This window comes from Ciconia boyciana, chromosome 3 (genome assembly GCF_034638445.1).
Source record: "Ciconia boyciana chromosome 3, ASM3463844v1, whole genome shotgun sequence".
NCBI classification, from domain to species: domain Eukaryota; kingdom Metazoa; phylum Chordata; class Aves; order Ciconiiformes; family Ciconiidae; genus Ciconia; species Ciconia boyciana.
This window is the reverse complement of record NC_132936.1, coordinates 98,721,889-98,747,351: the sequence shown is the minus strand read 5'-3', so window position 1 is coordinate 98,747,351 and position 25,463 is coordinate 98,721,889. Positions and strand designations below refer to the sequence as shown.

The 25,463-nt window shown below is 36.4% G+C and overlaps 1 protein-coding gene across 6 annotated transcripts in view; it reads right to left on the bottom strand.

The window, feature by feature from the left end:
• Positions 1-25,463, bottom strand: part of SRBD1 (S1 RNA binding domain 1) — a 134,272-nt gene that overhangs the window by 88,443 nt on the left and 20,366 nt on the right. For all 6 annotated transcript variants that reach the window (XM_072856762.1, XM_072856768.1, XM_072856763.1 and 3 more), the window contains 5 exons: positions 22,596-22,699; positions 17,954-18,061; positions 11,671-11,828; positions 10,383-10,473; positions 9,201-9,308 (listed from right to left, as the gene is read on the bottom strand). In XM_072856762.1, coding sequence (XP_072712863.1) covers positions 9,201-9,308; positions 10,383-10,473; positions 11,671-11,828; positions 17,954-18,061; positions 22,596-22,699 — 569 coding nt within the window. The remainder of the gene's footprint in view (positions 1-9,200; positions 9,309-10,382; positions 10,474-11,670; positions 11,829-17,953; positions 18,062-22,595; positions 22,700-25,463) is intronic.

Genomic DNA, 25,463 nt, shown 5'->3' with positions numbered 1-25,463 from the left:
CCTAAGATTTTCTGGTTTGAGATCAGTATCAATACCAAGTTTGGAACATTTAAGGCTTACGTCATTAAACCTTCACAATCCTAGCTGCTTACGGAGCACGAGTCATTTTCTTTGTGTGGTGTCTCACAGTTAACTGACCAAAACCTAACCTTCTAAGCCTTATGTTGAATAGATAGCATTTTAAAACATACTCTAGAGTTACATGGAACAAGTGTACTTCAGCTCACTCCAACTAAAAAAAAAAGTAGTATTGGGAAAAAACTCATATATGCAGCTGTTGAGAGTCTGTATCCAATGCTCACTGTGAGAAGCAGTAATATGTCATTAGGTCACATTTTTCAGCTGAAGTTCAAACCTCAGTTTTAAGCTTGGACTGTACACCATCCATTCACGCTCAGAAATGATTAGGGGAGGGAACAGAAGAGGAGATGGAACTGTTCCCTTGGCATGACCTGCTGCATTGAAAAGACAAGGAAGCCACAGCTCAAATGAGCTCAAAGCTGTGCAAAGTTCCCATAGACTATACTTCAGTGCCTCTGTCTAGAGGAAGTACCTTGAAAGTGCCCTGCCCTTACTCCCTGACTGCACCCTCGTTCTTTCTGCACCGCTTCCTCCACCAGCTAACCCAGTTCCTCAGGCTTCTTGCAATCCTTGAGCTATCCCTAGACCTTGGCCACCACTCAGACAACTCTTAACAAAAGGCTCCTTGCCTTCTCCTGCCCAGAAGTACGAGATGGCACACGCAGTACAGAGACCTGCACGCAACCTTTCAGATGTAGACGACTTGAAAGTTTCATCCTTCGGTATCCCTACTGATACTCCAAACATCATGCGAGCGAGTCAGCCATCGCGAGGAAGGGTGGTTTGGTGACCCTTCAGAGAAAGAAGGATGTCAGACCAAATAAGAACACTGATTCTGGGAGAAGTGGGCATGTTATAATATCGCCTTATGTGATGTTTGTTCTGCTAAGTAAGATCTTTCTTTGAAATTAAACCGATAAGAACCTTGTGGTGTTGACCAAACGGCATAGAAAAACTTCAAAAGTTGTAACCACATTAAACAATAACCTAAATCATTTCAGTCTGAAATAAAAAGCTTATTTTTAGCCTGTTAGGTACCCCACCCCCTCAAAAATATCAGACACTGAAATGAACTAGTTTTGTTTCACTGTAGCAATCTAGCAAATTTAATCTAGTCATCCATTTTTCTTTAAATCTACTAAATCCTTCTTCATTTCTGAGCTTTAGAAGTTGCCTTGAACAAGAGACTTTAGGCCAGAGTAATTTTCATTGTCATCATAGAAAGCTCTTAAGAAAGGGGATTGCATTGGAAACACTGACCAGCACACAATGTTGAGTGATAAAAATAGTGTTTTAAAGACTTCTACTACTGAGTCAAGCACACCCCAAAAATAAAACCCCTACTGACAGTATAGTTTTAATAGTTCTATGCTGAACATTAAAATCACTGCTACACATATTTTGTAAAAATCTGATTTAAATTTTAAGTGAGCTTTAGGAACGAAACGCCCAGTCTTGCTCTATGAATATACCCCATGCAATACACACATTCTAAAACTGCTCCCAGGGGACCTGATGGGCACACTCAGTGCAGAAACAGTAGCACTTGTTCATTGCACATCCTTTGCCTGGCGTCTCTCAATAACCTTTTACCTTTCCAACCTGTTCTTGTTTTGTGTTTGTAAATATTTTTGGATGGTTCTCCCTCTTCACCTGACTTCACACCAGATGTCTTCTAGCTGATTATCTGAAAAAAGCTGTGTTTTATTTCTCTGAAAATAACAAGAAAACAGCCTGTGTACAAATTACTGCTCAGCGGGGAACATAAAATAAAATTGAAAATAGAGAAGTCATTCTGCAATCCTAAATATAACAAATGACTTTTCTGTTAAAAAACAAAGGGGCGGAGAGGAATTATTGTGATCAATTTCTCACATTTATTATCTGATTTGCAAGAGTGTATTCGAGATCAGTACATTTCTAATTGAAGAATATGCAAAGTTGCCCCTGAACATATTGTCACATGCTTAATGGCTCTTCATCCTAAAATATTGCCTAATTTTACAGAAGTTATTTTATTCATTTATCTGTTTAGTGTCCTTTAAAGGTCTGAAGAGATTTACATATTGAGAATACACAACTTTTAAAATCCCTGCTTGGTATTACCGTTACTATGATTTTCTCTTTATAAGAGAAAACATAAAAGGGAAGTTGCATGAATAACTTTCCTCTCTCCCCCAAGACTGTTTTCCCATAGATTGCCCTGGACCCAAGCCAAACGGCATGTCCTAGTGTTCTGGAAAAATTGACTTTTTCCTCAAGATTTAGATTTCTTTTGCTAGTTACATTTACTTCCTGACCCCCTGCCTTCATATTGCTAAAGTCTAGACTCCACATGTATCTTACTCTTTTTCTGAACTTAAAGGAGTTCATAATATCTTTAACTACATTGAAATATTCCCAATTAGTCCTTGTTCTCATCTCAAAATCTGTGAAGTTATTTCTCTGAAACAGAATTCAAAGATGATTCCATAATTATATGTCAAGTGTATTGCTTATAAAGTTTGTTTTAAAAAGTTTCAAATTCATGCTATACAAGCCAGAAATTATCATCTATTTCACCTGTCCCACTGTATCTTCACTGCTTACCCATTTCTTTTCCTCCCCTCATAAAAACATGGCTAGAGATGGTACTGGTGTCTACAGTTGACTTTTAAAATAAGCAACAGAGCTGGGGCAGAGGGGAATCTTTGCTTTCTTGCACTGCTTCAAAATCTAAGATGACTTCTGAATTTCCCCTTTTGAATATAGTATGGGTTCAGCTTAACATAGATACCAGTCTGTGGATGCACCAGGAACAAACATTGGATGCTATTTTAAATGCGGACACTTATTACAGTCCATGTTGTGCCGAAGAATAGACTAATTACTACCTAAAGTTATGAATAATCAAGAGTAGCAGGAAGAAGAAGTCTCTATGCAGAGTGAGGTTCCAATTCACAGGACTGTCTCCTGTAAATATAAATATACACAAAATGATTTTTCATTTGAAGAGTGCATGATCACGAGTTCTTACTGAGCTGTGGTAATCACAACAGTAACTTTTAAGTAAGGGACAGAAGACAGTTTCGCTGGAAATCACTACATAATTTAAAATGTTTTCATTGACTATGTCTGCTTCACGCACATTTTAAACCTGTTTGTTCCTCAAATTATTTCTTCATTGTTTAGGACTTCTCATGACTCCACTAGAGCTTGAAAGAGATGAAAGCAGAACAAAGGTTCTTCAGCACACATTTCAGATGTGTGCATTGTTTCTACCGAATATGTATTCCTTTTGCCAAAACTTTCCAAACTACTTTCCACCTTCTGTATGAGATGTCTAATGACCTAGGGTATGTAGGTGCGCGTACATAAATGTGTCATCAATAGAGTTATATAGCTTAACAGACAAAAATAACAGCTTAAAGAAAATATAATAAAAAAGAAATAGGAATAAAGTTTCCCATATCCCTATCCCCCTTTGTACTCTCAACAGACTTGAAACAACTGCATTAATGCAGCAAGCAATAGCTTGTAAAAGGATGCAAACCAGCCGAAACATTTGACAGACAGCGTTAAATACCAGAGGATTCATATCAACCACTTTATTTGAAAAGGTGCTTTGATGTTGGCTATCTTTCATGTACCTCTTTCATGGCACATTAATAAGGAAAACTGAGATGGGGTAAATTAAGTCCCAAGGTCATATCTAGAGTTACAGCACTGTGGGTACCTGATGAAATACGGATTAATGCTGCATGAGCACTGAATAAATAAAACCACTTCTGTTAACCACTCAAACAAGTTTTACAAGTAGTTCTGAACTTTATTCGGCAACTAGACTTCAGACATCTTAATCCCCCCACACTGCTTTGAAACCTAATTATCATAATGTGAACCCGAATGTTAGGTCCCTTTCAAACTGCGAGTGCTATGAAGCAGAAAAGTAATGGGAATTAAGCTAGTGTAACATTAGAAATGTAGAGGCATGGAACTTGAAAGTGGCATTTGTTAAAGCTGAGAGAGTATAATGTAGATATTCAACAACATAAAACACACATTTAAATTGAAAAGGATATTTAAAGCATGTGCAGACACCTATAAAATACAAGCGGACCTAAAATCCTGTAGAACAAACATTTCCAAATCAATTTCTTGCCACCAAGGTCCAACTTCAAAAGGTATTAAACAGTCCTATTCTACCTCAGCAGAACATTTCTAAGTATTCTAAAGCAGACAATTTAAACATTAAAGAAAACCCAATGAGAACTTTACAAGACATTACAGACTTTCCCCTATTTGTCACAGTACAGAAGTGTTTGAACTTAAACAGCAGTAAATGATTAATTACATTGCTTATAAAGTCTCAAGAGCAAGAAAAGATTTTACTGAAAGTGACAGAAAAGGATTTTGTATCAAGTTTAAAACCAAATATAACATAAATTAAACACCAAGCCACCTAAAAAACAACAACAAAAATACACACATGCCTGGCTGCAGTCTTTACTGCTTATTGAAAACGATTAACAACTCATGATACCTATCAAACTTTCTTTTAAATATGAGTTGAAATACTTTATTCTGAGTGTGCAATAATGTAACAAGCACATAAGACAAGTCAGACCAGTAAGAATGTTTGTATTGTGACAATGAAACCACTGAGGCTGAAAGAAAAATTGTGATTTTATTTTTCCAAATATGATGATTGAGCTGTTTCTGTTGTCCTGCTCTAGCATAGTTCACCTGTCATTCAGATAGCTTTCATTTCTAAGATGCCTGCAACCAACAGCAATCAAAGAAAAACAGTTGCAGTGACCGAAATATGGAATGAGATTCCTGAAATATTTTTTCAAGATTTTAATTTAATCCAAAAAGGCCAATGAAATCCTAAAAGTTCATCATCTGCCATGTTAATGCTGAACACACTGTTGTTTCATTTACATTTCTGGTCCTGTTAAAACAAATACATTTGTCTAAAACAGAACATCTGTTTTGGTTATAATACAATGTATCTTTGGCAAGAACTCACAATAGAACTAACATAAATAATCAAGAATATTTATTGAACCTTGTAACAAAAACTGATTTGTAACAAAAAACCTGAAGACTAGATATGACTGTCTGGGCTCTAGTCCAGTCCTAATCTAAGTCAATAAACATAGCTTTAAAAGGGAAACGACATTAAAAAAAAAAAGAAAATCCTGCAGTTATTTAGGTTGGATGCAGGTATCTGAAAGCATGTTGGTTACAAAAATAGTGAAAAATATTTGCTTTAAATCAAAAACTGTCAAACTGAGTCCAGACAGGTTTTAAAGCCACAAGAAAAATCGTGCCATATGCCTCATTTCCTACTACTGTCTTCACTGATTTGTCTTCTCTTTGGAAAACTTCAGTAAAACTATACGTAGTTTGTACTTGCCATTGCTGAGGATTTGTTATTTTAATTGCTTGCTTTTCATCTATTTATTAGCACTAAAAAAGACAAAGCAGTAATCAAATAAAATATTGTAATATTTTTGAGAGAAACTGAAATGAAGAAAATTATTTTGGAAGTCTCTTTTGATACTGATACAACTGAAATATTTTAAAGTGAGAATCAGTTAATTTGATTCTTGCCACACAACTGAAAAAAGGTGAAATGGTGTTCTCATTTAAGTCTGTAGTTAAGTGCTTCCTAGAGTCAGATACTGACGCCACGGAGTAACTTAATGCACAATTCTGAAATTATTGTATAGGACTTTAGTAGTAGAGACTATTTCAGCATCTTTCAGCATGTACTGCACATACATGCAATCAATTAAGTGTTCAGCTGGTTATTATCATTAACCTTCATTAGAATGCGTACCTGTCCAGATTATTTGTGCATGCATCTGCACACAGCACACACCTTTTCTAAAATTACAGACTCTATTATTGTCTCATTTCCGTGAAAATGCATGATCCAAGTTCCATATGATGAACTAAACATAAATGTATGAACAGATTTTTATTTTTTTATAATCATTTCTGATCCTATTCTCCACTTCTAACAAAAAATTTAAGTAGTATCATATCACAAGCTTTATTTGCCAAGGAAGCCAAAGTCTGTAGTACCTCTCTATCAGCCACCTTTCTGAATGACAGCTTAAGAAGTTGATTGGGATTTTGGTTTTAAAGCACTATAAAACAACCCAGCCTCATCTGCCAAGCTACTTTACATTTGGACTCCTTTAAGGAAAAAGATCGTAAATGCAAATACAATCGGCAATTCTCCGAAACTTGCACAGAGCAATGAACTGAGTTCTGTTTTGCTGGGCAAGGATTTCCACCTTCGTGCAGGTCAGTGCATCACTGGGACAAGCTGAACGCTTGGGAAATGGTATCATGTTAGATGCAACAGACTCATTCTGTTACAGTTTAAGTATTGGAGGATTTTGTTTCGTTCTGTTTTTTTGTTTTGTTTTGTTTAGTGGTGGGTTTTGGGTTTAGTTCATTTTTCTTTTTACAGTTCAAACACTAAATTGATTTGTCAATCCATTTTTTAGTTACAACTGCAATCTGCTGAAGCAGATCTTCTTTAAAAACAAACTGTTCCAACATTACTTAAATTGTTTCTTAGAGATTTTAATTGAAAAACCATTTATAGAGATCACTTGATCCAAGAGCATACCATGGGTTTCCACAGAACTCATTAGAGATCTGTATTCAGCCTATGTATAAGCGAAGCCCTCATATTTTCCCCTATCAAGAGAAAACAACATAATCAAGGGAAGACTTTGTACAGAGACACAGAAAAGTTTTTTGTGATCTGAGAGCACAAATTCTGGGGGACTTCTTTATTTAAATCAAGATGATCAGAGCACATTCTTCCAAGTCATCTTTCATAGCTTCCCTCAAGAGGTATTGCAGCTCTCACAATGTATGCCTGCTGTCACCTATTGCTCAAATTAGAATTCTGTACTAATTGCTCCTCTTTTAGCAAGTATCATTTACATTTTTGAGCTCAAAATGACATAAATTCCAGGCATTTCACCGGATTATCAGAAGTGGGGGGGTGAATGTCTGGACTCATCATTCCTTTCTGTTACTAAGAAATACCAAGGAGATTAAGAAGAAAGTTTTCTGGAGCTAGAGTGCAAACAGAGTAGCTATCTTGCAGGATTCAGCAGCACGGCTGGGAAACCCCAGCACTGGATAAAGCAATGAGATGCACATAAAACTAGTTTAACAGAAAGGGCAACATGAGAACCCCTATCTTCAAGAAAGAAACTCAGTTAAGACTGTCAAAATGTGGAGAGACAAAAGGACTGCAAGTCCACCTTATTTGTAAACCCACATATATAAAGGCACACACAAACAGCAGTCCACAAAGTTCAACAGCATCAAATACGTCTCCTATAGCATGCAGTACAAAAAAAATTACATTATTCTGATTTTTATTTTAATATGCAGTACCTCAGTGTTCTGCATACTAATTCTGAAGTAGGGACTAGCTCTTCACCATATATGAGCACGGCGCAAGAAAACCATTAACAATACAAACATATACTGAAAGCAAAAATGGTTTTGATTATGCTAATTTTCACTTCCAGGAGTTAATCTTGCAAGTTGAACAACTGCATTTATATATTTTCCCTACAATTATCACAACAAGTTTCAGAAAAAGTGAAAGGTTAAAAAAAAATATATCTGTCACTACTAGAAAAAGCAACCAACTTGATAACCTGACTTCTTGCCTTAGAGCATTTATACTAATTCCTATTGCACAAGAGCTTTTATCAGTTCCAAGAATTTGGTAGCTCTACTGGCCAAAAAAAAAAATCAATACTGATCATTATTTTGCAAATTCTATAATCTTGAACTATAAACAGGGAGAAAATATTAAAGCAAAAGACGAAAACACAGTGAGAAAACCATCTACCACCGTATTGTATAAATACTTTTTCTGTGTAAACTAGTTATTTACGTTTTGTAGCATATGATCAATAAATAAATCAAAATCACTATTAGTCTTTCAGACAAAGTGCTTATGTCAACATAATGGATTTTTAAACTATATGAAGTGAACAACAGTGAAATTAAACATTTGCCAAAAACCACACAGTATGAAGTGTTTTCCATTCTCTACAGTCATTAAAAACCCACTGTTTTCCAGTTGGATTCAGAAAAGAGGATGCCTAATTTTTCAGAAGCTTGAACAGCCTCCTTCCTTTCAAACAATTAAAATCAGAAAAACCCTACCATGTCTCCTGAAATAAAAAGGAGTTTTAAGTATCAGATCTTGCTGCAAATTCACTTAGAAGTCTTAGAAACAAAGAACAAGTGCAATTAAATGATAGCATAAGGTAGCAGGAATAATACATTTGTTGAACATTTCTCCAAGATAACTTCCTAATCTATGGAGAAAAGGCTCCATTAAATGTATATAGTAGTTTGAATAGAGAAAGGTCATAACTTTTTCAAAAATTTAGATAACTTATTGCAGTATGTTAAGACAGGGAAAAGTAAATACTGCTGTTAAACTTCAGCACAAAAGATAGTCGAAGGTAATTACCAAAAATGCTTTAAAAAAAATAAAGGTGTGAATTAAAAAAAAGGGCATGGGAGAAAATAAAGCAATATAGTACAGTTTCCATCCAAACCAACAGCAGAATAGTTTTCAACAAACTAATGGATAAAATTTGAAGTTTAAAGAGGACAAATACCTTCACTACTTTCTGACAGGTATTAACAAAGTATTTATTTCCAGATCATTTAATACACATAGGATTAACAAGCATTCCATACCATAGTCAGACAACACAAGCTTTATTATTTGCATTTAAACCTCATTGATCAAGAAATAAACACACAATGCCAAACACAAGTCCTTGGTATTCTCACATACTTTGTTACAATGATAATAGCAACGGAGCGAACCTCAGGAAGAGAAAATAAAATGCTTCAGTAAGTCTCTCTTACTGACTCAGGAGAACTACTTTCATGCTCCAAAGAGCTACAGCCGTTTTCTTTTGGCTAGAAGGATTGGTCAAGCTTGACTCCAAAACAGAAAAACAAGGCAATAAAAAGAAACACTTCCGAAAAATTACTTTTAAAACTACCTGTTAAGTTAAAATATGCTAAACAGATGAGTATCACAGCAAGCAAAGCGATCTTACCAGTACACAACATCCAGTGGTGCAAAATATTTCTTCATAATTAAGTCAGCAAAGTAAGCTTCTGTTTCTCTGCAGGCTGTGCCATTGCCAATCACGACAGTGCTACAGCTTTGCATGGGGTAAAAAGATGAACAGTTACTCATAATTATTCTTTTAGACTTTTTCATACATAGCATTCAATGCACGACAATGACCAATACATCTTATTTTATAAAATGCAAGGTTCAGATTTAATGAGAACATATTCCTAGTAATATCACATTGTGTTTAACAGGTTTTCAATGTGACAGTTCAAGAGATGAGTCAAAATTTTCACTGATTTGTAATGGAATTGAACAGTGGTAATATCTGCAGAAAACCCCAATATGATACTTCATATTCATAACAGAAACATAATGTTATTTACAGTCCTCAAACCCTTTCACCTCATATTTCCCTCATCTGTTATGAGTCATGAAAAAGGGCAGAAGCCCAAGCAATCAGAATCTTAATTCCTTAATGGGAACATCATAGTTTGCAACAGCTTGCAAGGTCATTGCCTCTGACTGCCCCCACCACAGCCAGTCAGCCATCAAATCACCTTGTTTAAAGCCAATCTAATGCTTAAAGACAAACTCGACTGTATGCTGTGGCAGTTCAGCAGCTGACTCAGTGGACCAGATGTCTGTCCACAGGGGATCCCAAAACAGTTGAATACAATAACCCTTTTATCATGCTGACCCTATTTGCAAGTCCGTCTGGAGATCTATCTGAGCAGGATTTCCTTTGCTTAATGCAACTCTTCCAAAGACTAAATATGGCTTTTGGAACAGGGAAAGATCGAGGAGTGGTTTGGGGGCTGGGGGGGGCAGGAAGAGTGAGGTTAAACTTATTCCTTAGCTGAATGTTAATTTCTATTCCTAAAAATAAATAGATTGACAGAGCTTTATGGGGATACATTCATAGCATGCAGCCTTAAGTCATAGTCATGGCTTGATTTCATATGCTTCTAACATATACATAGTGTAAAAGCATGAACATAGACTAAAAAAAAATAAACTCTGAACTACATAAAAAAAAGAATAATTCCAGTTAAATCATTAGAATTCTTATCCCACCCAAAAGCAATTCACTATTTATATAGTGAAGATTTTCATTACATTTGGTTAGAAAGAGTTATAAATGGAAGTTTCTTTAGCATACTTGTACTGTAGCAGAAGCCTCTTTATCTTCTCAGCTTCACGAAATCCTTGACCAGAATGCAAGTAAACGACATCAGTATGCAGTATCTGACCTAGAACAATGAAAGGCAAAGCCACCATTTAATAAAAAACACAAAGATCCAAAAGCTATACCCTGCAAACTACTGAAGTTAATTTGATGATTCACAAAGAAAGCTTCTTAATAAGCCATCTTTCCTTTTTATTTTTTTCTTCGATTAGAAGGAATGTGTGGTGGGCAGAGGACTAAAATGCTTTGGCTGCCAAAGCAAAATGAGTTAATACATTTTCTAGTTCACTGCAGACATATCCACATAACAAATAATGAGCATCTAGTCATATTAGGCAAATAAAGTTTATTATATTATCAAAGAGAAAAACAGCAATTCACTGCAAAAGATTTATTGCTCTAGTCTAGTATATTTTACAGATCCAGTAAAGAGAGATGAGAATTAGGAATGCAGTCTCAGGACTTGCAGTCCAGGAGCTCTAGAACTCCAATGCCAGCTCTTCCCATCATCCCATCTATCACATTTGGAAATAACTCTGTATTAACTGGTACTGATAGCTTATGGTGCAATGCAAGCTAATAATAATTTACCTTACCTTTACTGCCATTTTAACATGTGTCAAGAACACATCTTTCCTTACACCCGCCCTGGATGGATATATTGTCAGACAAAAAGCAACAACAAAATAAAAGAAAACAAACCATTTTCGCATGAGCCTAAAGGGGTATGTATTCCCAGATCAGATTAGGATGAACTGGAAAGGCTCTGCTCTATATGTGTATAAAAACTGAACTAAAAAGTTCTGCAAATACAATGTTTCTGACTTCTCACATTAACACACATACTACTAAACAAAAAGGGTTGATAAAGTGTCCAGATGTCCAAGATATTACCCATGAAAAAAGCAGTTATAGAAAGTATTTAAATTCAAATTCTTTGTTAAACAATAAAAATGCCAGGTGTTCTCTTTGCTGACTATTGAGAGGCACAATTATTTGAACCTGTATTCAAGAAGGCAGAAGGTATTTTAAGTTCTATTTTAGAAAGAAGTAATAACACCAAAAGAGACACTGGAATCCAGGTGCCAGAAACTTAGCCTTAAGCCCGAAGAAAGGAATTTGCACGACAGGATGCGTGGAAAACACTAAAAGCTTAAGAAAAAAATCAATTCAATAAAAAAGTAGGTTTTGAAACTATCCTTTCCTCTAAATGAATATATTTTTATCAGTCCTTTCAAAAATACTTGGAATTGAAACTTACTGGTTGGTGAAATAATTGCCAACTTGCAGCCATGTTTGTAGCCAGGATCTACTCCCATCAAAGTACGGCCCCTCACAGGGCTGGTCAGAAGCAACTGCCGGAGATTTCTCCCAAACATCATCACAGACTCTTTCTCTGCATCAGATGTCAACTTTGATCTTAGAAGGATGAAAGTAAAAAACATTTTCTGCTCAATTAGCTTTCAAATGTACTTTTGAATTGTTCCAAAGTTGTAAGGCTTTTTCCAGTCCTCTTTTCATTACCTTTAATTAAATATTACACTTCCAATCAAGTTTTTGACACTTTTTTTAAAAAGGATCAGCTATATCATCATCTCATTCTGGTTCTAAGAAAGTAAATCAATATAAAGAGTATAATGGAAACACCCATAAGAATGTACATATACCAACTAACATTCAGATATCAACTCATAATTTTGAGCGAAGAACAGTTTCCTGCCAAAGATGATACCTAATTGCAAAGAAAAGTGGATATGAAGAAGGCATGGATTGACTTCATCATAACTTCCCAGTTCTGGAGGAAAAATCACTACCCAGCAAAAAAAAAAAAAAAAAAAAAAAGAAAAAGATGATCATTAGGCCGAGAGGTACTAGTGAGAATCTGGAAGGGCCTATCCAATTAATTGCTAGCACACCATGACTCATGAGGCATTTAATTTCATCTACGAATTACATTATTTAAGTCATCACAGAAGTGTGTAGACTTGAGTTCTTTCTAGGAGGGTATTCTGCTTCCTCAGAACCAAAGTAGGAAGCTGATGGGGTCATGATGTTCCCTACCTTTCTTTTCCATATTCTTCAACAGAAAGAAGAGAGTCCGTGCACCAAAGATTGACTTTGATGACTTCAAGCAAGAACACTTACTGCAGAGTGTTATGAGAAACAAATCGGTCTCGTTGAGTGAAAGTGTACAAGATGCCTGATGTCTTATTTGCCAGATGTGGACAGTAAGACAATGACTGATAAGGACAAGTATTTTTGGTTTTGTATGGCATCTTATATAAAAAAAGCAAAATTGAAAAAGTAATGGGGACACAAATATTCATCACCTAGCTGATTTTTTTTTTGCAGGTATTTATTGCCATTCTCAGCTGCATTACATTGTCAATAAGTACAATTAGGCAAGCAACAGCAATCCAGTAAAGCCTTCATATAACTTAAAGAGTAGCCAGTGACCTTATTCTCCTTTTCCTTTTACCCATCACTGAAAAAAGTAACATCTGGGTTTATTTTTACAGAAGAAAAAAGCTGCATTCCAGTTAACTAACCCTATAAGAATGGGGCGGGGGATATTACTCAAGTTTAGTTTAGGTCAATCAATGCATGACACAAGCAGGCTACAAACACTTCAAACACAACCCTCATAAGGGCTATTTGACATGATGGGAGATTAAGCTGTTCTGAGCAATTTTTCAGACGTGGAAGAACTTAAGACTTTGACTTGAGTTTGCCCAGATCCAACCAACCAACCAGCTCAGCCCTGTCTCATCCCACAGCAGTACAGAAAGAGCTAGTAAGTCCTCATCATCTCTCGTTTGTAAAGCAGTCTAGAGATAGGTCTAGATTCTTTCACACATTGTTAATTGAACATTTTCTAAGGAAGTGTGCAACAGCCAAAGGTTCCCTTATATCCCCATGCTTTTTGGTTTTGTATCAAGCATACCAAATTAACACAGACGTGATTTAAAGTGAGATGGTGAAGGGTATACATGCATTCCAAGACTCCTTAGCAATTCAAATGTGCCCTCAGCACCAAAGATCAGACACTCTGTACATTGCTGCCACTAAAAACAAGAATATGGAAATGGCTGCACTAGTTCAGGTAAGTGGTCCCTCTATCCCAGTGTCCAGTCTCCAAGTGTGGCTATAAGGAGTTGCCTAGGGAGCTGATACAGCAGCACTAGTATACCTGTCCCATAATCCTGTCATAGCCTCCATCTGTTTCCAGCTCAGAGTATTTCCTGAGCTTGACATGATTTGTCTCTTTAGTAGCCCATAACAGATCTCTTGTCCAACTATCCAGTCTCCTGCTGAACCCATGAACATTTCTTGCATCCACATAGTCCGTTGGCAGTGAGTTCCGCAGGTCCATCACAAACTGTGCAAATAGCTGCCACCTTTTGGTTAAAAGCTGATTATTTTTAATTTTTTACGGCCCCCTAGGTCTTATACTGGAAGAGAGTAAATATTTATCCCTAGAAACTCCGTGCCGCTCTTCACACGCCATTAATCTCTAAGTCCTCTCTTTTCCAAGCTGAAGAGTCATAGCCTAGAGTAAATCCTTCTTCACATACAAATTATTTCACACCTTGTTCCCCTTCACTGGGACTTTTCCAGTTCTAATGAATCCTTTTACTACTTCCCCCCCCGCCCCTGAGGTGAGGGGACCAAAATGGCCAATAATATTCCAAATAGAGGCCAACTAAATCAATGATTCTCTGTTTTGTCTTTATTCCTTAACTAAATAATCTTCTCTTCTAAGCATTTAACATTTATGTGGAGCTATCTTCCACAGTGCCGAAGCGTCTTTCCTGAGTGTCAGGATAGCTCAGAGCTCATAATATTCTATATAAAAAGAGAATTACTTCCCCTTGCAAGCATCATTTTACACTCGTCTCCACTGAATTTCAGTTGCCGTTTCATTTCCTGATCATTCAGTCTTGCAGCATCCTTCTCCCATTCTTAAAAAAATTAAACAAAAATAATTTAAACCACGGAATGAGCTTCTTCCAGGGAGAGTCCAGGGACAGAACAATTTGATGCCACTTGTGAGAGACCAGAGAAAACAAAGCAAATACCTAAGCCTCACAGCCGTATGGATCTTCCACATACACGCACAACAGAGATTCAACCAGCCACATGTGCATAGAAATGAAGTTTCATAGAAATGAAGAAAAGTGGCTTGTAAACAAGGGAAGGTTGAATGCTCTTGGACTGGACGCTTTGTACAGAGACAGGCCAAGTTCCAGCTTTCCATCTATCCCAGAGATACGGGGTCTCTATTGCCCACAAGGCCAAGTCCTCCCACACTGCAAATTCGCACAAGTCTCCCTTCACAGGCAGGCTGATGTAGGAATTAAAATTGCCCCTAAACACATGCTATTAGTTATGTGCACCTTATGGAAATCATGTTTAAAATTGGCATGGATATACAGAAACTTTTATAGTAACAGGAAATGTTACTGGAAGTGCCAGGTGCATAGGGGAACATAACGTATGTCCTTTCTATTACATAATATCCTGTATTTTTTAATTTCAAATATAGACCTCTCTTTTCTCTCTAACTGTCTCTCACTCAACACTTGTATCAATGACATGATCTACTGTCCCAAGTACTGGCCCTTAATTTCAAGTTTGGGATAATCATTTGATCCTTGAACAAATATCAAGCTACCTCAAACAATCTAATAGCTTTCTCTTTTTCAGTGCACTACTGGCTTCATCTAAATGGCAAGATGCCCAGCTTCATGTTTTTCCAATTTGTGACAATTCTCATTAATATGGCAGAGATATAAGGCAGAGGCGGATGGCAGTCCTCCTCTCTAAACAAGAGAGGAATGGTTATTTTGTAAAAAACAAAACCAAACCAAACCCTTCAATTGCTGCTTTATGAAAAAGTATCAACCAAGTCAGAATTTCAAGCCTCTCCCTTGAACTCTGTGAAGCTCTCAGATTGTGTATCACTAACAGGTATATTGCAATAAAAGCAAATAACCTAATCACAACCTACTAGCTTCTATATTCAATGTTATGAGTCAGTTTTTAAATTGAGATTTAAAATGCCCCACTTCCATATACAGTCTGAGAGGCAATCCTTTCCGTGGAAAAATATCTGCAAACTAGCTTCAGGTGCGAAACAAGATATACAGAGAAATGTTTGTGTCCCTGAAGACCCAGGAGAGAAAGCACTCACTTTGAGAAAGCACGGAAAATTAGGAAAGGATTATCCATTAAAAATATGTCCATGCCACATCACTTGCATCAAAACCTGACGGAATCATTCCGTGCAGTACTGCAACAAAATAAAATGTATTTCAAAGAGCCAAAAGCAACACTGGACATTATTATACCAGATACAAGAAATGATGGTATCTGACGGAGTGGAAGAAAGGAAATTAAACAATAAATAAGGTAACTGTCTTGCTGGCAAGTTTCATTCTTCTGATCACTAGAAGCACCAGAAATTTCAATACACTCTTGGAAACTTTCTGTTCCAACATTTAATGATAATAAAAAGAAAAGAAAAAAAGAACAGCGGGGGGTGGGTTGGAAATATTAATGCTAAAAGGAGGTATTGAATACTTTAGCAGCCCTTTGCAAGAGTCCTAAAAATCAGCTTCTGGTATGGGCGGAAAGAGAATAAAAGGAGGATAAGGGTTAAGTGGTCATGGACCATGAATACTACTGGCAGGTACTTTGCATTCCTCTCTATAGGAGATGTTTCAGCTTTTCCTAACCAGACACCACCAATCATGCAAAATTATCACAGAGAGTAAAACATAAGCAGACATCCACCCAGGAACAGGCAGCAAGCTTTGTATTCTTTGCATTTATGACTTGTGAGCTTTTTTTTTGTAAATTAAGAGAACAGAAAATCTTCAGCAACCTACTGCTGCAGCAGCCCTCATAGTGCTATACACCACACACAGGCCACAACAGTCCTGTGGTAGGAACCACGAAGCAAAAACACAATAAAAGAGCCTTGAAGAACCCTTATGTCAGTTTGCTTATACAGGATAAAAATCAAACCCCACTAAAAGGTAAGTCTTTTTTCTTTATTGTAAAAGAGTTTGATTGTAGAGAAGGCTAGGAACGACAACCACTTTCACATTCATGTGACAGAAGACAACAGTTGGACTCACCATCATGAGATGTTCATCATTTTGGCCAAACAACACACAGTGCATCCCCTAAAGTAGCTACATGTACCGCGGTCACAAAAAAAAAAGTGAACTCAGCACTTTCAAAAATCTGTGAAATTCAAAGTAGCAAAAAACAGGTTCACTAATCAAAAGAGGTGAAGCAATCTTGCTTGCAAAGTAACGAGCAAACACAGCATACTGTAGTGAAAAAACCCAAAAGCCACTGGAAATATCTGCTGTTCAAAACTTTACCTGACAGTTCTTTTCAGAGAGGAAGAACATAGAACATCCAGCCAATTATGCTCATGAACAGTGCCAGGAAAACAACTCAATTTTGAACAGAAACGTAAGAGCACAGCCAGGCAGGTACAGAAGAACTAAAGTTCAGAATGTGATTGCTGATTTTAGGTACTGAATAACCAACACAGGCCATTTTGATACAAGTAATTTCAACATTTCTGGTCCAAGAATCAGGGTCTCTTTGCTAAACTCCATTTGAACTACCTCAAAACAGGTATTAAAATTTAGGTCACATATCAGAAAGCCTTGCCAGAACCAAATATATTATGCTTTGGGGAGCTTCTCTTGTATTCAAGAGAAGAATCACACCATCAGTACTGTTAGCCATTAGAAGATAACTCTTTTAGAATGTAGACTTTTTGACACATTAAATAATTTCCATTATGTGGTAAACACCTATACTACACCATGAAAATACCCTATTTAATTAATGTTACTTTGATACTAAGTTTTAAATTTCCTTTAAATTTAGAACAATATTACAGATCTTAGAAGTCCCACTTTGTCTGATGACATCATTACTACAGTATCACCAGAAATAAGTTTACTGACTTCTCTAGAGCCATCACAATGCCCACAAAAAATGGTATCAGACTAACATTATGACTGATTCGTTCACCACAAAGTGTTGTGGACAAACATGAGGGATACTTCCAACCAGAACAATTACTTTGCTGGTTTCTTTCAGACAGGTAAAATAGGAGTCAGAAAAATGTCACTGACAGTACTTTTGCTGTGACATGAAGAGATGCTGGGAAAATTCAATGGCATAATGGTTTATGCTAATAGAAGGATAAAGATGCAAGTATTATGGTAATGTAGCTCTAAACTGTACTTTATTAGATAAATGTACAAGCAATAAATACATAAACATGTAAAATGTCTTCACAGAAAGATCATTTCTCTACTGTAGCCTAAACTGGATAGGGTCACAAATTAAATCTACAGAACCAAGACTACATAGTTCATTTCTTCTGTAAGCACAGAGCATTAAAAACATGCTGATGTTTTCAAATGGATAAAAGATATTCTAATAAAAAGTTGGGGAGGGAATTGTTAAGAAATTGGCAGTATGAAAATACACATTCATTCTGGGCTTACCTGAATTCTCTACAGAGGAGAGGATATATAAGGCGTTTATATGCATCCTCTACCGAATTCCGTAGTATCCTCATTAATTCTGGTTTTAAAAATTGTTTTGGTCTCCATCTGCAAAAGAACAGAAAAAGAAAAATAAAAAAATATTTTAAGAACATATGCAAAACTCAGATAAAAACAAATGAAGACTTCTACATTGAGTAATGTCCTATAAACTGCTGAATTACTATAATTAGGCAATGAAATCATAGCTTCAAATATGAATGGAATGAGTAGTTGCTCATGGTTCTATCAGACAAGAGACAAGGCCTATCTTTTCTCTTCTTTGTTAGGTATTAGAATGCAATAATATTTTACGTTTTAAAGAAAATATAAAAAAATGTTACTCTTCACTGAGAAGTCAAAGCTTACCACAACTGAATGAAGAACTTGGTTCCATATTTCCATTAGGGTTGCATTATTTGCTATTCCTCTATACATAAAAAAATGACTAAACATCCTCTGTGAGTGTCACTGCAGAGCTACTGCTGTAAGGCAACTGTGTCCAGACAGAAAAATCAAGAGCTAAACTTATGTCAATTAATGAAACCCAATTCAAATTTCATTTGGAATGCTTTGAGTATCTCTATTGAAACTCAAAATGAAATCTATCAATTTTGCAGCAGTCCTTAAAAAAAAAAAACCACACAATGACAAAAAAACCCAAATTTGCAAATTATTTTTCTTTTACCTGTTGCTGATATATTTAAAGTATAAATAATATTCTAGCAAAAGGGAAAACAAAATAAACAATACCAAGCAAACACAAGACTATTTCCCAACATTTTCTAAGCCAAACTCTTTGGAGCATTCCCTTTTCTAAGACAACTGTGCACAGTGGTCATAGCCACAGTGACAATTACTTCAAATTTTGTCCTAAAATACACCTCATTTCAAAGCTCCCCAGAACAGAGATCCCAGATATTTATTCCATTGATTTTTTTGTTTTGGGCAAGTTACTATGGGGGCAGAGGGGGAGAGGTCCTTGAACAAGCAGAACTGACTCACTGAGACCGTCCACCCAATGAGTAGGGACAAAGATTGAGGAGACGCAGCCACATATATTATACTCAAACAGAAGAAAAGACTATGAACATTTTCTATTACAGCCCACCTGTTATTTCTTTTTAAAATATTGATAACATTCAGAGTTTTCTTCATTTAGTGTATTTTTTACATGCCTGGGTCCCTAACTGCAAAGTGAAATACATACATATTTTTTTAATACGTCGGGGTAAGTTTTGTAAAGTGTTTTATTTTTAAATGCAACATGATAGAATTATGGCTATTTGATAATGTGTCCAGATACAGGCCCAGGCAAAAACAGGACTGAATTTTACTTTTGACTTTGTTTACTTGCACTCACTCAGAAATACTGAGAATCCTAAATTGCTCCTACCCAGACAGCTTTTCAGCTATTTAAGGGCATCTACAATTTCCCAAAACAGCTTTTCTAAGTGTCTGTGCATATAATAGTTGAGAAACGCGTGATCAAGTCAACACTGCATTAACGCAGACAGACATAGGAGCAGAATTAAGCTTACCATTTAGTTTTACAACATCCAGAGTTGTGAGTGCTTAGCCACATGACCTCATCACTTTGCTAACAGTTTTTGCAAATAGTTTTATTATACTTATTTGTAACTAGAGACTCTTTCCATACCTATATAAAACTGGCAAAGGCTTCAAACCCTCTTATTGCCATCCAATTCTATAAAAATGAAGTTTTTACAGGTGGCAAGTATGACTGCACTCCCCCAGAAAGTATCCTCCACACAAATAAGAATGAATTTGGAAACCTGGCAGCTGTTTCCCCCTCTCTTCCATCCATTAAAGCTAGTTAGCAAACCTTTTCTCTGTAAATAGGTTATCACAGCAGATATTTTTATTGCCCGCCTATATACAAGTAAAAATGTAGGCAACATCCTATTAGAAATTTCTACAAATGCAAAAATATCCGAACAGTAAGTTCAATCATAGCAAACACTGCATTTTAAGCATTCCAATACTTCATGAGGAAAGAGAAAAATCCACTTTGCTGCAAAAAACAAAGCAAAAGCATGTGTGTATATTTTTAAAGATCATCACAGCCTAGTTAAGCTTCCCCATAGGAACAGATTTTTCTTGATTATTTAATCAAGAGCCGACTTTTGAAGCCCTTTAAATGAAGCCCTATTTAGAAAAGTTCCACATAAATAATATCATCTTACTCCGCTCATCAGCTCTCCACACGCGTGTGCTCGCAACTGGGACCACCATAAGCATAAATGGCTTAGACTACTGATCCACCTCAGAGGGTGAAACCATACATGTACAGAATTAGCACAGCCCACGTTAGGAACCACTTGTATTAATCAACGACTGTTCCAGGAAGAGCACAGTTAGGCTTTTAGACCTGAAGCACAAAAAGCAGAGCTTTGTTTTCCTCCAAAACATTATAGGAAACTTGTACCAAGATGGTAACCACAGATAAAGCATGTCTTTAAGGCCTGTACCATGGCCTTTACATAGGATCTGAGAATTTTGTCTGGAAACCAAAAAAGATTGTCAAACACCAGACCTCATTTTCAACGCTGCAATTCCTCTTTGGAACAAAATCTCACCCCTTCCCAAGGAACAATTCCATGTTGTCTTTACACTGAAAGCCAGCTAAGCAGCCCCTCTCCAGCTGTTTCTCAATGATACTTTTTCTGTGTCCCATTTCACAACTAAGTCTTTGGGACCAGTGAAGTTCTAGTATTAATGGAGCTACGTTGGCTGTCAAACCACAGAGATGCCATCTTTTGGGGAAAAATACAATCCATAGGGTCAGGCATAAGGATATTCCTGAGTTTTCAGCACAAACCTGAATTTCAAGGAAATATAGATGCTTCTACAGGCTAGTACTCTGAACTTGCAAAGAAAATACAGTCATCTTGGAGAGCATGTGCATGGAGGTCAATGCAAATAATGAAGAACTCCAGTCTTCCAAACCCACCTTCCATCACAGGGGCATTTAATGCTAAAAACTTTGCCTCAGAAGAACACATAAAGGTCAGCATATTTGCTACTAATTCAACAGGCAGGAGGTGAGACTGTTTTGTGGCTAGAATACTGGCCAAACTCTGTAGCAAGGTGGCATTTCTGGTTCTGCAACTGATTTTGAGTGTGACCTTCAGTGAATTAGGTAATACCTTTGCAAACTTCGGAAATCCTTGCCTCAGACAAGAGTTCTTAACCTTCTGCTCTCATCAGTAAATCGATGCAATGAAAAGAATGCAACTCCCACCCTTGGACAGTCATTTCCAAGCTTGCAGGGCAGAATACACAATTACTATTTGTCAATTTGATAACACAGTTGTCAATCTAATGAGGAAGATCAGAATCTGTCCTAGATGTTAATGCACCAAGATCTACTAAAATCATTCCTTCTGAAGTTTTCTGATGGTGGAGAAGTTGTCCTTAAATAGCAAAAAGCCTCATGAATGCTAAGTATTAATAAGTAGTTCCGTTTCCAAGGTCAATATTCTTTTTATCTCAGAATGACTCACAAAAGTGTAATCAACCAAAAATATCTCAATTTACATCCCACTTTCATTTGTGTAGCAGTGACAAGCTGTTCCATTATCTGTGGCTCACAGTGCTTCCAAATTCTGTCACAGACACAGTAAAAGCAAGACTGACAGATACGTTCTGCTTACAGAATATACATCTTGGGGGGAGGACAGAAATTCCATTACAGATAATAAAACTAGAATGAAACTTAGGTGTGTTTATGAATCCTGATACTTTCCTAAAAAAAGTTACTTACTATTAGTTCTAGATTGTATTATGTTATCTGGCCAAACAATATTTTAACTCTTTCGGAGGCTTGCGTGTTGAAAGCAGAACTGTTAAATTTCTACAGTGACAAGGAACATTTTTACCACATCCTTTTCTTGGGACTTGGTGTGGAAGAAAAATGCATGCTAAAGCAGTATCACAGTATACAATTTTTTACAATTAAAAAAAGTGCATCTTCTCCTATCTTTTTTCCTCCTTTTGGTTGTTCAATTTTAGGATGCAAAGGTAGGCGTTTCTAAGACATCCTCAGAACAATGCCCAGTATCTCAAACTATTGAGAAAGAGAAACCTGCCTTTTATACATGCAGGGAAGATGCACGGTTTGGATCACAATATTCTCCAACAGACGATATCAAGGTGCGGTTTCCAAGAAAAAGATTGACAGAGATATTTGCACAAAACCCCATATATTTAACCTAAACTTTTGCAAAAAAAAAATCTCAAAATTATGCAACACCAAACATCTCACTACAGGCTCAAGGAAAGCAACTTGTAAGAGCAAATCAGTAAGAAATAAAAGAATAACCCAAAATTTTTAAAAATTCAATTGCTTGAAGAATGGTGCCAGAACTCCCCAAATATGGCCAAAGGCATGATCTCTTCAGCATAATGCTACACCAGTTGGAAATACAGAATAAGAATTATCCACTTGCTAATTTCATCTAATCTAATAAGTATTTGTTTAAATTGTTCTCTTAATGTAACGAGACATGTGAGGTATATTTCAGTATGCAGCTGTCTATAGAAAAAAAAGATTTCTGTAAGAATATGTATCCATGCAGACCTTTCATTGACACACCACCAACAGAATTCATTCTTCACCCCGTCAGGAATGTTGACCTTCACTGTCAGGATCTTCAGATTTTCCCCTCGGTTAATGGCCAGAATCTGAGTGCAAACATAAATGGCAGAGACAGATGACACACAAAATATCCAAAAGATAAACTTAACATTTGTGTACGCACTTGCTTGACATTCTCTAGCAAATCATGATGGTTGTACAGTAAATCAGTTCACAAAGTACTAGCATGTACAGATAACATCCACAATTTAAACACAGATTAAATCATGCCGTGGCATAACAAATCATACTTTTTTCCTGGAGTCTGCAATCTCAAGATCCAGTTTATCTTAAACACACTTATAATACAAGTCAGCATGAATTTAGTTGTTGGAATAATCTTGTTTAATAACCAAAATTAAAACTCAAGAAATTAATTCAAAAGTGATACCAATCAGAACTAGAGATCAGAAAGGGAAAAAGTTAGTCCTAAGCTTCAGGCTTCATTTTGCTTCCAAAGATCAATCCAAATTTAAAATTAATTATGAATCAGAACTTGTGACACAAAGGCAATTAGCCTAATTCAAAAGAGGGTGAATTTTCGAGTTATTCACACTTAGTTCATAAATGCCTGAAAATATTGTAGATACACTCTTTACATTAATATTAACACTCCAGCCTTAAAATGTATGCACATATTTCTGGCAGAGTCTTGTGTACACAACTGCATATTCATGACCTAAAGCTAAACCTGGTTGCACACATACTATCTGCACACAGAGCTCTATTTCAAATGGAAGTCTGTGCCTCTACATTTAAAACCAAGATCACAATACAAGTGGTGGATCCTGGAGGATACTGGTGGGTATCTACTAGTCTAACCTCTCTATAAAGATGATGAGTGTTCACGTGAAGCAATCCCTATAGTATTTATCAAGAAAACTCACTGGTCAAGAGATTTTAGAAACAGAATAAGTTAGAAGCAGCTACAAATAAAAACTACACATTTTTAGATTTCATTTTCCCTTTCAAAATACTTCAAAGTGCAAAAATAAAAAAAAACCCTTCTAGAAGTTGACATTCCTGTATGACTACACATGTTGCTGTATGTAGCAGGCCCTGAGCACTGTCACAACAGAGCATTCTGTGTCAATCATGAACTTTAATTCAATCACTAGCTAACTCAGACATGTCACATATGTTAAATACAATGGTTTAAAATGACTCCAGGACATAGTACCAATTTATATTCCTCAGCCTTACCGCTCCTGTGACATACCAGGCCTGACATATCATTGAACAACAAAGCTAATAATAAAGATTGCATGTGAAATATTATAGCATCTGGTACCTTGACTGCCAAAGCAAATGTTTTCATGTAGAGATTAGAAAGACACATTTTAACAAATCAAATGCTTTCATGTTTATTCTGATTTTATTTTTCAAAAAAAAAGAGAGAAAGTTAAATGTCAAGCTAAAATGAAATCAAAATGATGCTCATGACGGAGAATGCATCTGATAGAATTATAATGTCATCATTCAGCACACTGTTAGCGGGGTCAATATTTGCATCACATTTTGTTTCCTGGCACTCCGTCCGCAGAATGTGTCAGTCACCTGAATTTAAACCAGCTGTATTGCAGTCACGAGTGTTTTTTACATTTTTATTCTTAGAACAGGATAGACAGATTGTTTAAGTGACATGCATTCAGAGAAGAAGTATCATCCAGGAAATGCTCAGTTAAGAAAGTAATTACTGAATTTCTCCCCCTAATATAATAAAGGTGGGTTTGTTTGGGGTTTTTTTTTAAGTAACAGGATCAAATACAGCTATTCTAGACACAAAGTAAACTTTCAGTTCTGGAGAAAGACTGTTTTTGTGCAAGACTGGATCAGATCCAGGGGAAGGGTTAATAAAAACAACATACATTTCTAACAGAAAGCAAGAACAGTAATTTGATCTAGTCACAAGATTTATCAAACCTTACTCGGTTTATCAGAAAAATACAACATCCTTCACATTGCACAGCTCTCCTCTATGTTCCAGATTTACTTAGACTCACTGAATAAGTTTTCTATATTTTGCCAAGGACTTTAATTTCCAATTCCTTTTTAAGTATGAGATTGAAAATAGAGCACTTGCCTCAGACGTTACACTTTATTCATGAATTCTTTTCCTCCCACCAATTCAGTCATCTCCAAATAGAGGAAAGCAACCCCAAGGCATACACAAACACTGAACTATTTACAATTAGTCAAAAATTCAAATAAACTCTTGAAAGATTTTTTTTCCTTAGTTATGACAGTGTTGGTGTAGCTACCCAACTACATCCTAAGAGTCCAGTCAGGTTCTCCTTGCTGCCAAAGGAAGGAACTGTGGCTGAACCTCCTGACAGCAAAATGTTCCAGCTGGAAACACCCACAGGCATCCAATCATGTCAAAATCTGGAGTCAGGTTTTTTAAACAAATAAGTTTTTTTTCTCATTTCAGGTTCAGTATTTTAATTTTTTCAGTCAAACAACCCAACTTCACGCCAGTCCCGATTATTTCATGGCATGTCTCAACATACAAAATGACAACGGCACAGAAAGTAACCCAGAACTACAGCATGTGCAATGACAGCTGCAGAACCACAGAACCAAGCTACACCTTACTGCACACCAGTTTACCTCATTGTAACACACGCTGCAAGGCACGCTCATGGCTACAAATGCTTTGGTCATAAAGACACAGCTTATTCTCTTATAGGTAACATGCTAGTTTACTGCCCATCCCCTTTACTTACATGTAAACTAGAGCAGAGTTAGGGTTGTACGCAGACCTTTAAGATTACTAGCACTTCCATACTCAGGCAATGACCAGTTTCAGTG